At 45.3% G+C, this 12,737-nt stretch overlaps 1 protein-coding gene across 1 annotated transcript in view; it reads left to right on the plus strand.

Annotated features, from left to right (window-relative positions):
* The window catches only part of MYO5C (myosin VC), a 93,489-nt gene that overhangs the window by 45,549 nt on the left and 35,203 nt on the right, over positions 1-12,737 (plus strand). Inside the window, exons 17-23 of the mRNA XM_081292998.1 lie at positions 2,956-3,042; positions 3,538-3,649; positions 4,644-4,855; positions 8,431-8,596; positions 8,909-9,055; positions 10,386-10,550; positions 11,709-11,802. Of these exons, the coding sequence (XP_081149124.1) occupies positions 2,956-3,042; positions 3,538-3,649; positions 4,644-4,855; positions 8,431-8,596; positions 8,909-9,055; positions 10,386-10,550; positions 11,709-11,802 (983 nt within the window). The remainder of the gene's footprint in view (positions 1-2,955; positions 3,043-3,537; positions 3,650-4,643; positions 4,856-8,430; positions 8,597-8,908; positions 9,056-10,385; positions 10,551-11,708; positions 11,803-12,737) is intronic.

A 12,737-nucleotide genomic window follows, 5' to 3' on the forward strand; every position in this document is an offset into this window, starting at 1 on the left:
ATTTTGTTGCATATGGATTTTAAATTTTCCCAGCATCATTTGTTAAAGAAGCTGTCTTTTCTCCAATGTACATTTTTGTCACCTTTGTCAAATATAAGATAACTGTAATTATGTGTGTTAGTCTCTGTGTCTTCCATTCTGTACCATTGGTCTACAAGTCTATTTTGGTGCCAATACCATGCTGTTTTGTTACTATGGCTCTGTAGTAGTTTAAGATCTGATATAGTGATGCCACCTGCTTCACTCCTCTTGCTAAGGATTGCTTTAGCTATTCTGGGTCTCTTATTTTTCCAGATGAATTTCATGACTGCCTTTTCTGTTTCTATGAGGAATGTCATTGGGATTTTGATTGGAAAAAGAAACAATTGAAAAAACTGACAAAACAAAAAGTTGGTTCTTTGAAAAACTAAATAAAATAAACAGACTCAGCCATGCTAATGAAGAGAAGGAAAACGAGAACTCAAATTACTGACATACATGATGAAAAAGAAAATATCACAACAGACAATACAGAAATACAGAAGATAATTAGAAATTAGTTTGAAAACTTGTACTACAATAAAATAGAAAATATTGAAGGCCAAAAAAAAAAAAAAGAAAATATCGAAGGCATCGACAGATTTCTAGGGTCATATGATTTGCCCAAATTGAATCAGAATTATATACACAATTTAAACAGATCAATTTCAAGCGACAAAATAGAAGAAGACACCATAAGAAGCCTACCAACCAAGAAAAGCCCAGAACTGGACGGATACACAGCCGAATTCTACAAGAACTTTAAAAAAGAACTAATACCAATACTCCCCAATTTATTTCAGGAAATAGAAAAAGAGGGAGCACTTCCAAATTCATTCTATGAGGCCAATATCACTCGGATTGTAAAACCAGGCAAAGACACACAAGAAAGGAAGGAAGAAAGGAAGGAAGGAAGGAAGGAAGGAAGGAAGGAAGGAAGGAAGGAAGGAAGGAAGGGAGGGAGGGAGGGAGGGGGGGAGGGAAAACTTCAGACCAATATCTCTAATGAACATAGATGTAAAAATTCTCAATAAAATTCTGGCAAATCAAATACAAAAACACACCAAAAAGATAGTACACCATGCTCAAGTGGGGTTCATTAGAGGGATGCAAGCTTGCTTCAACATATGGAAATCAATAAATGTAATTCATCACATCAATAGACTTAAAGATAAGAACAATATGATCATCTCAATAGATGCAGAAAAAGCATTCAACAAAATTCAACATTCCTTCATGTTCAAAACACTAGAAAAACTAGAGAAAACAGGAGCATATCTCAACATTATAAAAGCTAGCTATGCTAATCCCCAGGCAACATCATTCTAAATGGAGAAAAATTGAAAGCATTCCCTCTAAAAACTAGAACAAGAAAGGGATGCCCTCTTTCACCACTTCTATTTAACATAGTTCTTGAAACATTAGCCAGAGCAATTTGACAGACGAAAGAAATTAAAGGGATATAGACAGAAAAAAAAGAAATTATCACTATGATTCTATAACTAGAAGACCCAAAAAATTCCACCAGAAAACTTCTAGAACTAGTAAATGAATTCAGCAAAGTAGCAGGATATAAAATCAACACCCATAAATCAAAGGCATTTCTGTATATCAGTAACAAATCCTCTGAAAGGGAAATGAGGAAAACTACCCCATTTACAATAAACCAAAATAAAATACTTGGGAATCAACTTAATGAAACAGGTGAAAGACCTCTACAATGAAAACTACAGAATGCTAAAGAAAAAAATTAAAGAAGACCTTAGAAGATGGAAAGATCTCTGTTGTTCTTGGATAGGCAGAATTAATATTGTCAAAGTGACCATACTAACAAAAGCACTATACAGATTTAATGCAATTCCCAATCAAAATCCCAATGACATTCCTCATAGAAACAGAAAACACAGTCATGAAATTCATCTTAAAAAATAAGAGACCCAGGAGAGCTAAAGCAATCCTTAGCAAGAAGGGCGAAGCAGGTGGCATCACTATACCAGACCTTAAACTATATTACAGAGCAATCATAACAAAAATAGCATGGTGTTTCTGGTTTTATTAATGACTCAAAACAATGCCTCCCTTTTCATATGTTAGCACAACCCCTCTGGCTTAGCTACCTGTTCTCCAGAGTTGAGCAAAGGGATGACAGTCTTCAACTAAAGGTAGGCAGCCCAGAAGTCCAGGACCTTTGTTTGGCTGTCAGAAGACAAGTGTTTTTAGAAGAAAGGCTGTAAAGGGTGAAAGATACATTCTCACACATGACACAAGTCATCAGTCTTGCTCCCAGGGCTCCAGCAGGAACCCTAAGGGCTAAAAGAGGTGCCTAGAGAAGCCAGGCATGATGGCTCATGCCTGTAATCGCAGCAGCTCAGGAGGCTGAGGTAGGAGGATTACAAGTTCCAAGCCAGCCTCAGAAACTTAGGCCCTATTTAACTTAGCAAGACCCTGTCTAAAAAAAGAAAAAAAAAAAATTAAAAGGGCTGGGGATGTAGCTCAGTGGTTAAACACCCCTGGGTTCAATCCCCAGTGCCAAAAAAGAAAAAAAAGGGGGAGGGGGGTACCTAGAGATACCTAGAGGGCTAGAGAGGGTATGCTGGAGAGCCACCTGTGGGTGTTTTGTAAAGGACTTTCCCTCATTAAACAGGTACTAAAACCAGTCCAGTTCACACATTTCTTTCCACCTGGTTGTTATTCAAAGTTCAAACCAAAGGCCTCCTGGCCCCACAGACTTGTCATCTCCTCCACAATCAGTGCTCTGTCCTCACCTCACCACCACAGCCCTCTGACTGGGTCACACAGGTGCTGTCTGCCTGTCATGGGGACAACAGGCCTAAACACTACTGCCTGGTACTTGCAGTCCCTACAGCTCTGCTATAGCTGCTGTGGGTGTGCCATCAGTTGCGACACTTGACACATTACAAAATCTGCTTCTTCAAGGTTTGACTCCAAAAGAATCGTGCAGCAGCTGCGAGCCTGTGGTGTTTTGGAGACAATTCGCATCAGTGCACAGAGCTATCCTTCCAGGTAGGTGGTCAGCCGTCTGGGGAGAGAGCATGAGCGTGTGCTGAGAACCAAGGGTATGCTGCCGTGTGGTTTGTTCCACACTCTGGCTCCTGCAAGGTGCACCCAAGATTCGTCCCACTGTCCTGTGGGAAGGTCAAAGAAGGTGAAAGAGAGGTCGTGTGTGGGACAGAAGCCACAACAGCACCCCAGAGCCCCCGCTCAGCTGCTGGCCGTGCTCCTTGCTTGCTGCCTCTCCAGTGTACTGGGAACACAAGCTGAAGGGGAGGAAGAGGGCAGTAGTGGGGCTGGAGTTAACAGAAACAGTTCAGGGGCAGCACATGTGCTGGGGTGGTCTTGGTGGCGTCCCATGGAGGGGACCCGTGGTCAGAATTGCTGGAGCAGAATCCCCTGCCCCACTCCTATGGCAAGCTGGGTGGCAGGCCAGGCAGCAGGGTGCACAGACACCAAGAGCTTTCTCTCTGGATGCCTGGCTTGGATTCCCCTTTGACTTTGCAGGTGGACGTACATCGAGTTCTATAGTCGCTATGGCGTCCTCATGACCCCTCAGGAGCTCGCCGTCAGTGATAAGAAGCAGGTGTGCAAAGTGGTTTTGCACAGGCTCATCCAGGTCAGCCTTCCTCACCTTCTGGAACCACGGGCTCTTCCTAAACAGCATGTCTCTCAAATGTATTTCTTCATCATTGCCTGTGAGCCTCAGGGCTGTAACTGTCAGGGACACCTAAGAAGAAAGGGAATGTGTCTTGAGCAAGACCAGAGTGGACTCACTCACTGGGCAAGAGCTCCAGACAGCAGGTGCTTCTTTGGGATGCCAAATTCGAACACCAGCTTCTCCCAGTGTCCTTCTATCCTGCTTTGTTCTCCCACAATCTAATCCCATCCTCCATGAACCTGGCTCGTAGGATATGGGCAGCTGAGATCACCAAGACAAGTGGGCGCCAGACCTGGCACTTAGAGTAGATTTAGATTATTGCTGAAATGGTGAATTAGGATGGGAAAGAGATAGGGAAGTTATGATGGCCAGCAAAGGGGGTGGTGAAGGGAACCCAAAATCAAGACAGAAAACCAGACTTCTAAGGTTCTCCTACGCTTGTAGGGAAACCACATGAGGGAGGCTGATATTCCCAGCAGCCCAGTTGAGAATCACTGAGAGCACACACATCCATCCCCTCCTGCCTTCCAATGGACACCCTCCCCTAAACCCTATTTGTTCTGCAAAGGAGCTTTAACAGAAACTTGAAGTATAGGTTTCTAGATCATGATTAGAATTTTTCTGCTTTATGTCAAAGTAACAATGTTAGCCAGGCATAGTGGTGCATGCCTGTAATCCCAGCAACTCAGGAGGTTCAGGCAGGAGGATCACAAGTTTGAAGCAAACCTCAGCAACTTAGCGAGGCCCTGTCTCAAAATAAACAATAAAAAAGAACTGTCTATGTAATTCAGTGGTAATGTTCCCCCAGGGTTCAATCCCCAGTACCAAAAAGAAAAAAGGAAAAAAAATTAACAATATTTTTGGAATTTTTGAACCTCTAAATGTCTTTTCCAAATTCTATGTCAGATCTGAAAGATTTCATTTCTGATTATATCATTTTTATCTCTTCCAGGATTCTAATCAGTACCAGTTTGGTAAAACCAAAATTTTCTTCAGAGCGGGTCAAGTGGCTTACTTAGAGAAACTCCGATTGGATAAACTGAGGCAGGGTTGTATTGTGATACAAAAGCATGTCCGTGGCTGGCTTCAGAGGAAAAAATTCCTCCGAGAGAGGCAAGCTGCCCTGACCATCCAGCAGTACTTCCGGGGCCAGCAAACCGTGAGGTATGTTGGAATCGAGGGCACTGTCGAATGGCAGGGCTTTCTTGGCTGGTCACCTCCAGGGGGAGGCACTGTAGAGGACATAGGACTTTTCTTCTGCCCCTGGGGTATAGATGTGTAAGTGCAAGTCTCATTTAAAGTCTGGGACCCTGGAGATGAGAAGGGTGATTCATTCCCTCAGGAACAGGTAGTGCTGACTGCCTGGTGTCCTGTGAGCAGAGCTGACCACGCTGAGGGGAGGAAACCCTGATCAGGGTGTTACTGAAGGATATAGAGCTCCCACTGAGGCTGGGCAGAGGCATAGGGTCCCTTCCCATGGGAACTGAAAATGCCCAAGACCAGTAGGACCCTAGTGAAGGCCCTGGATAAAGATAAATATCCCCAGATTAGCTGCCTGCAAGAGTGGAGGTGCACCGAAGGGACCAATGGCAAGATGCTGGGAGGGAGGAGTGGCAGCCCCATGGGGAGTTCACCAACCATGCCAATCCTACCCCTCCTTCAGGGGCCCAAGAGACCAGAAGAACTGTGACCCACTGCGGGATCATCCTGTGACATTCCCTGCTCTGTTGTACCTATTGGAGAGTGTGGGGCCAGGCAGCCTTCCCTGATGATTGTGTGTTTCTGAATGACTGTCCTGCCTCCCTCCTTGAGGAGCCAGGAGCTGAGAAGGTGGGGTTTATGGGTCAAGCTGCATCTTTGAGTCTGACTTCTTCCTGAGCTTGAGGCCTGTGGTAGTCAGTTTCCACAACTATAACAAACACCTGAAGTAGTCAACTTATAAAGAGAAAAGGTTTATTTTGGCTCACACCTTTAGAGGTTGCAGTCCATGGTCAGTTGGCTCTGTTGTTTTAGGTCTGTGGTAGGGCAGCATATTATGGCAGAAGCAGGTGGCAGAGCAAAACCTCTCACCTCATGCCAGAAAGCAAAAGAGAGGAAGTGACCAGAGTTCCACAATTCCCTTTGAGGTGACCTAAAGACCTAAAGACCTCCCACCCTTCCCAATAGCACCAAGCCAGGGACCAAGCCTCTAATACTTGGGCTTTTGGAGGACATTCCAGATGCAAACTAAGGTGAGGCCCAACCTCCAGAAGTATTTGGGTTTCTCTATGAGTGGGGATACCATACACAATCAGGCTTTCCTGCCTGCCTATGCTTCTGGGTCCAGTTAATAACAGTAGTCTCCAGGACAAGAAACCATAGAATTATCTTCTACCCAAAACCCATACTCCCTTTCCATTCAGGAGTCATCCAGACTTGATAATTCTGTCTGCTTGCCTTTTGGGCCTTCCCTACTCATCTCTCCAGCTCCTCCCCTGGATTAGGCCTTCATGGTTGCTTACTTTACTCTTATCAGCTCAGCCCTCCACCTACCACATTTCCCTCATCTTCCTTAAGTAGGGCCTGTCTGGACTACTGTTCTACTCTGTCTTTAGTGCCTCCAGTGGTCCCCCATTTCCTGCAGAACACATTCCATCTTTTACATGGTGTTTGAAACCCTCTGTGCATTTACTTTTATGTTAGTCATCTTTCTGTCAGTGTGACAAAATACCTGAGAAAATCAACTCAGTAATGAAAAAGGTCACTTTGGCTCACGCTTTCACGGGTTTCAATCTATGGTCACTAGGCCTTGTTGCTTTAGGTCTATGGCAGCAAAGTACATCATGGCTAGAGCTCATGGCAGCCAAAAACTGAAGAGACAGGAAAGGGTCAGTGACCCAATATCCCCTTCAAGGGCACACCCCCAGCGACCTCACTCCTTTCCATTAGGCCTCATCTCCTGGAGGGTCCACTACCTCCCAACTGTGCCACAGGCTAAGAATGAAATCTTCAACACATGGGCCTTTGGGGACTATTCCAGATCCAAACTATAGCAACCTCCGTGTAGAGACCTTAATTGTGCATTCGTAAGAACAAAAGCTCTGTGAGAACAGGGGTCACATTTATCCATCCCCCTTGTGTCCAGGACCTAGCACAATGGCTGTCACATAGAAGTTACAGCTTGGGCTGGGGATGTGGCTCAAGCAGTAGCGCGCTCGCCTGGCACGCGTGCGGCCCGGGTTCGATCCTCAGCACCACATACCAACAAAGATGTTGTGTCCGCCAATAACTAAAAAATAAATATTAAAAAAAATTCTCTCTCTCTCTCTCTCTCTCTCTCTCTCTCGCTCTCTCTTTAAAAAAAAAAAGAAGAAGTTACAGCTTAATGAATATATTTTTTAAATAACAAATGGTTCCATCTACTTTTCTAATCGCATTGAGTACTAATTAATTTTTTTCTATGTATCTTATTCTTTAGCAAGTCCAGACAAATTCCCTTTTCCTGAGTGTTTTAGATACTGCAGGGCCTCTGTGCCCTTACTTATGCTAATGCCTTAGCCTGAAATGTCTTCCCCAACCTTCACTGTCAACAGAAATCCTGTTTTCCTCCAATAGCAGCTCATCTGCCATCTCTCCCAAAATAGAATTAGTCTTTTTCCCTATTCTCTCACTTATAGATCTGTGTAGAAGTTATATTTTCCCTCTTTCTTAGACATTTATAAGTCTGTCAGCTCATGAGATTTTAAGTTTTGAAGGAAAGATTTTTTTTGTTACCTACACTCCTTTACCCAGGACTTCACAAATTGTTTTCTGTAAAGTGTCAGATTGTAACCATTTGACTCTTTAGAGGTTTATAGCCTCTGTTGGAGCTATTGTGAGCTCCGCCATCATAGCAAGAATGCAGCTGTATTAGTTCATTTTCTGTTGCGATAACAAAAAGTCTGAGTCTGAGTACTTTATAAAGGAAATAAGTTAATTTAGTTCACAGGTTTAGAGGATGGGGCAGCCCTACTGGTTTGGCCTCTGAGAAGGGCCACTTTGGCTGTGCCACAACATGGAAGAGAAACAGGGAAGCACAGAGGTCACTGCATTAAATTGCCTGTTCTTTATAAAAACCTGTTCTCATGACAGCTGACTCACTCCATCAGACCAGCATGGCTCCCCCCTAAGGACAACATCCCCAATAACTCAATTCCTTCCAGCAGGGTCCACTTCTTGAAATATACACCACCTTTCATATCACACTGAGAACCAAGCTTCTAGAATGTGAACTCTCACCCACATCTAAACCATAGTAGCTGCCATAGGCAATATTTAAACAATAGGCATGGCTATGTTCCCGTAAGGCTGGACAGTAACGGATGGCTGCAGATTTGGACCATTGCTTGCTAACTCCTGATCTATACAGCCTCCAGCCTGATTTCTCCGATGAATCCGTGCATGAGCAAGTGCAATGCTGGCGCACCATCTCAGTGTCACTGTCTCTGTGGGGACATGCATGGAGGTGGATCAGCTGGCTTGAATAATCAGCACATGAAAGGCCTCCTGTGGTCTCTCAGTGCCATAGCCAGATCAGGGTGGAAAGGAATGGTAGCCAGGACAGGCCTCAAGTTCATATTAAGATAAACCACTTAAAGCCTTCAGCATGTAGAGATGAGAGACATTTGGACACTCCCTACTGAAAACTGCTCAAGCTTGCAGTTGGGTAGCGGGAGCTGGGCACTGTGGACAACAGAATGACCCACATTCTTTCAACTAAGGAAAGCTATCACTGCCTTGGCCTTGAAAGAAGCCTGGGCAGCCATCATCATTCAGAAGCACTGCCGTGGGTACCTGGTCCGCAATCTATACCAGCTGATCCGCGTGGCCACCATCACCATCCAGGCCTACACCCGAGGATTCCTGGCCAGGAGGAGGTATCAAAAGGTACTGTGCTTCCCAGGAGGTGGGTTTTCCAGGACTCATGCTGGTTTTTACCACCAGTGGTGAGGGGGTTTTTCTGCATGAAGACCTTCCTGGGTGTGAGAGCGTCTATTCACACCCATCTGCCACAACTGGGATTTGCTGGTTGTTTGAGAAGTCCAGGTAGATGGGCTCTGTGGGTTGATGGCAAGAAACTCATATTTTGCATGGTAGGAATGTGGGAATGCTTTGGTAGTTTCATCTTCCAGCATGGGAAGAGTCAGCGAGAGAAGCAGTGGAGATCTAGCTTACATTTTACAAAATCTTGCTTTAAAGATGCTGGAGGAACACAAGGCTGTGATCCTTCAGAAATATGCCCGGGCATGGCTGGCCAGGCGCAGATTCCAGAATATCCGACGATTTGTGCTCAACATTCAGCTGACTTACAGGGTCCAGCGTTTGCAGAAAAAGCTAGAGGATCAGGTAGGTGTTCATAATACATAGTTCCATATATACTTCTCACATAGATTTATTTTGTTCTGGATCAGATCCTTATCTTTGTTATTAAGGTGTGTGCCCATATTAGGAGGTTCAAACAGGTTCCAAGGACTTCCTGGGCTAGGTTGCAGGAGTACACTCTAAAGGTTGCTTCACATGGTTGTGTAGGTTACTCACTGCAGAAGGGTGAGTGCCCAAGAGGGCAAGTGGGCCTGAATCCAGTCTGGCTAGAAATTTGTATCTATCTGAAGCTGTGTTGCTTGAGGCAAGGGTGCCTTTTTCTAACATGCACAAAGACGGAGCCGGCATCCCTCAAGACTGTCAGCTCAGAGGACTTGCTGTTTTCTAACTTGCCCACAGGTACCTTAGGGCCTTGCTGCAGCCCCATCTGATTCTCCACTGGTAGGGAAAAAAAAAAATCCATATGTTCTCAGCCAGTGGAGAGCTGTGAATTATAATATATAAAACTCACTCCTGGATCTGTTTCTAATAATACAGAGATTCTTCTACAGTGAACTTTAAACTTAATCCTAAACAACATCATGAGGGTCCTTAATGAGTCAATGAATAAACCTGAGGTTTTATTGCAGTTTCTCCTTATCACACTCTTGTGCAGCATATCTATATGTTATCAGATGCACAGAATGGTGCTTAGACACAGCCATGGCCTAACAGGAGCAGTGCCTGGTGGGGTCCCCACACTGCCTGAGCTCCCTTCTAAGTGCATGGGTTTGCCATCAGAAAGCACCCCAGAGAGAGTGGCCTCAAAACCAGAGATGCATTCTTCCACAGTTCTGCAGGCCAGATATCCCAGATCAAGAAGTTGGTGGGCTTGGATCCTTCTGAGGCCTCCCACCTGGCCTGGTAGCCACTGCCTTCTCCCTCTGTCCTTACATGCCCTTCCATCTGTGTGTCTGTGTCCTAACCTCTTCTTATAAGTAAACAATTATATTGCATTAGAGCCCACCCTAATGGTCTCATGTTGCCTTAATTACTTCTTTAAGGGACATATCTTCAAATACAGTCATATCCAAGATTTAGTGATTAGGATCTTTGAGGGGACACAGTTTAGCCTACAACACTGAGGCTGTCCTGGAGCTCCAGGATCAGATAGGCCCCACACCAAAAGAGCCACCAACTCAGGCAGATAGTCACCTGACAAGATCTGCCTCACTCGTTTCACTGTGGTGAAGATGCTAATAAACATGGACATAATGACAAATGTGACCAGTGTGGATAGAGGCCACGTTACCGGTTATAAGAAGCTTCTTTATTTCCAATGAACCTCTGACCCGCTGAGCTTTCTTTTCTCTAGAGCAAAGAGAACCACGGGCTGGTGGAGAAGCTGACCAGCCTGGCTGCTCTCCGGGCCGGTGACCTAGAGAAGATTCAGAAGCTGGAAACAGAGCTGGAAAGAGCGGCCACTCACAGGCAGAATTACGAGGAGAAGGGCAAGAGATACAAGGATACAGTGGAAGAGGTCAGGGCCAGGGTGGCTGTGGGGATCCACCTGCATTTTCCATGGGGGACATGAGACTATAAAGCACATTTCCACAGGGCGGAGCAGACTTAGTGGTGGGACCACAGGGAAGAGAGGCCAGAGGACTGGAGTCCACACAGGGAGGAGGCTAATGCTTCAGGAAGCACAGATTTTCTCTCCTCCCAATGTTCAAAAAGTGATGAGAAGACTGAGAAGGAGCCCTGGCTGGATGCTTCTCTCTCTTCTAGGATAACCTTGATCCTCTGTCACTCATCCATCAGGCCTGCCCTGAAGGTATCTTTCCTTGAACCTCATTGCAAAGCTTGGAGAAGATTTTCATCTTTGTGGTGTAATGAAAAGAGCCGTAGACCCCAAACCCTGATGTCCAAATTCAAATCTTGGCTTTGCTCCCATCTGGCTGGGCAGCCTTGGCCAAGTCACTTATCCTCTCTGAACTTTAGTTTCCTTGAATGTAAAACAGGAATAACAATTAGGGACTGAGTTGTTGTGAGGATAAAATTGTCAAGTGAAGTAACTTAGCCAAACGCCCATCATAGGCCCTGCCTTAGCTTGAGCTAACATATTCTAAAGGAGGAGATCTTTATTATTACCATCCATTATCCTGCACTTTCCAAAGTCCTTCGCACCCATAGCAGGTAACAAGGAGCCCCTCTGCCCTCCCTGTGACCTTGTGCCCAGGTGCACCCACACAGCTGCCGCTGGCATTACCAGAACTGCTAGTCACCTGCCATCAGCACTAAGGAGTCCCGCTGCCAGCCTAGCAGGCACTTCACCAGGAGAAGCTGAAAGATAGAGATTCTGCCACGCTCATGCTCACATGCTTCCTGAGTCATAAATTAAGTAATTATATTATATTAAATGTGTAAGCTCCCGGGCTGTCAAGAAGCTCTGGAGGAGGACATTGTCATTTCCTTGACATTGAAGAGACATTGGATTTGGCTTTGTCCTGGGTGTCAGCCTTACTGGGCTAGGAGCACTTGCAATGGGCTGGTGTTGGCTGATACCGGTGGGCGGGGGCCATGGGGAGAAGCCAGCCTGAGAGCCTGGAGCTTTTCACGGAGGAAGGCAGTGACAAACTTGGAGTGAGATTTTCAAAAAATATTTTTCTTTTTTTCTTTTCTCCCTTCTCTCCAATAGAAATTGGCAAAGCTTCAGAAGCATAATTCAGAACTGGAAATACAGAAAGATCAAATACAGTTGAAGCTTCAAGAGAAGACTGAAGAATTGAAAGGTAAAGCTCAAGATGGCTGATAAATCCATATACTCACTAAACCAGTCAGGGGTCTCTGGGTGTACTTAGTATCGCAAGCATTTTTTACTTCACAGGAAATAATTATATTATAACTATATTATATTTAACTGTGGCGGCTTTCCCTGTATATCTGTTCCATCTCTTATCAGACAGCAAAGCAATCCCTTCCTATGCCTCAGAGCCCCCTGGGCCTTTTGCAAAGCACAGATGGTTGGACTGTCAGCCTGGAGCATTTGCATCAGGAAACGTGTGTGTGCACGCGTGTGCATGGGTGTCTGGGTGGTGGTGGTTGCTGGGATGGCTCAGACGTGTATTTTTAAAACACCATGGCAATCGTGACGCACAGTCAGGGTATGCTGCAGTGACATTTGTTGCTCATCAAAGATGCACAGAAAGTTTCCGATAATCAGGGTTACTTAGTCTAAGTGGTACCCATGTTCTCTGCCACTGTCCTGTCCCTGAAGGGATGGCAGACGTTGGATTAGTGGGTAACACTTTCCTTTGAGGATATGGAACAGCTACCTTTAGCCTAACTCTATCCACCTGAAGCTTTCCAGCTCAAATTTGAATAGAGAGTACTTGCTAAATCCCAGAAAAGGCAACAGGAATGTGAGCCTGGTGGTTCCTGATCTGGTAGTTGAAGTCCCCATACTTAATTATCTTAGCCAACGGTCTTTTCCTTGAGTTCCACCATGAGGCCACAAAGACATGAGGGTTCAGGTTGGGGGACTTGCTTACACCCCAGCCAGCAGGTGGTAGATCTGGAGGAGCTCAGGGAAGAGCATGGGAGAAACCCATGTCAGTGAGGAGGAAGTAAGCATCCTGGGTCCAGGATGGAACTGGGGTGTATGCAAGCAGGAAAGGAACTGGGGTGTTGATAAGGAGGCGTGCCCCTCACCCTGTCTCATAGGGCT

The sequence above is a fragment of the Spermophilus citellus genome (assembly GCF_964194105.1).
Source record: "Spermophilus citellus genome assembly, chromosome: 4".
Classification (NCBI taxonomy): domain Eukaryota; kingdom Metazoa; phylum Chordata; class Mammalia; order Rodentia; family Sciuridae; genus Spermophilus; species Spermophilus citellus.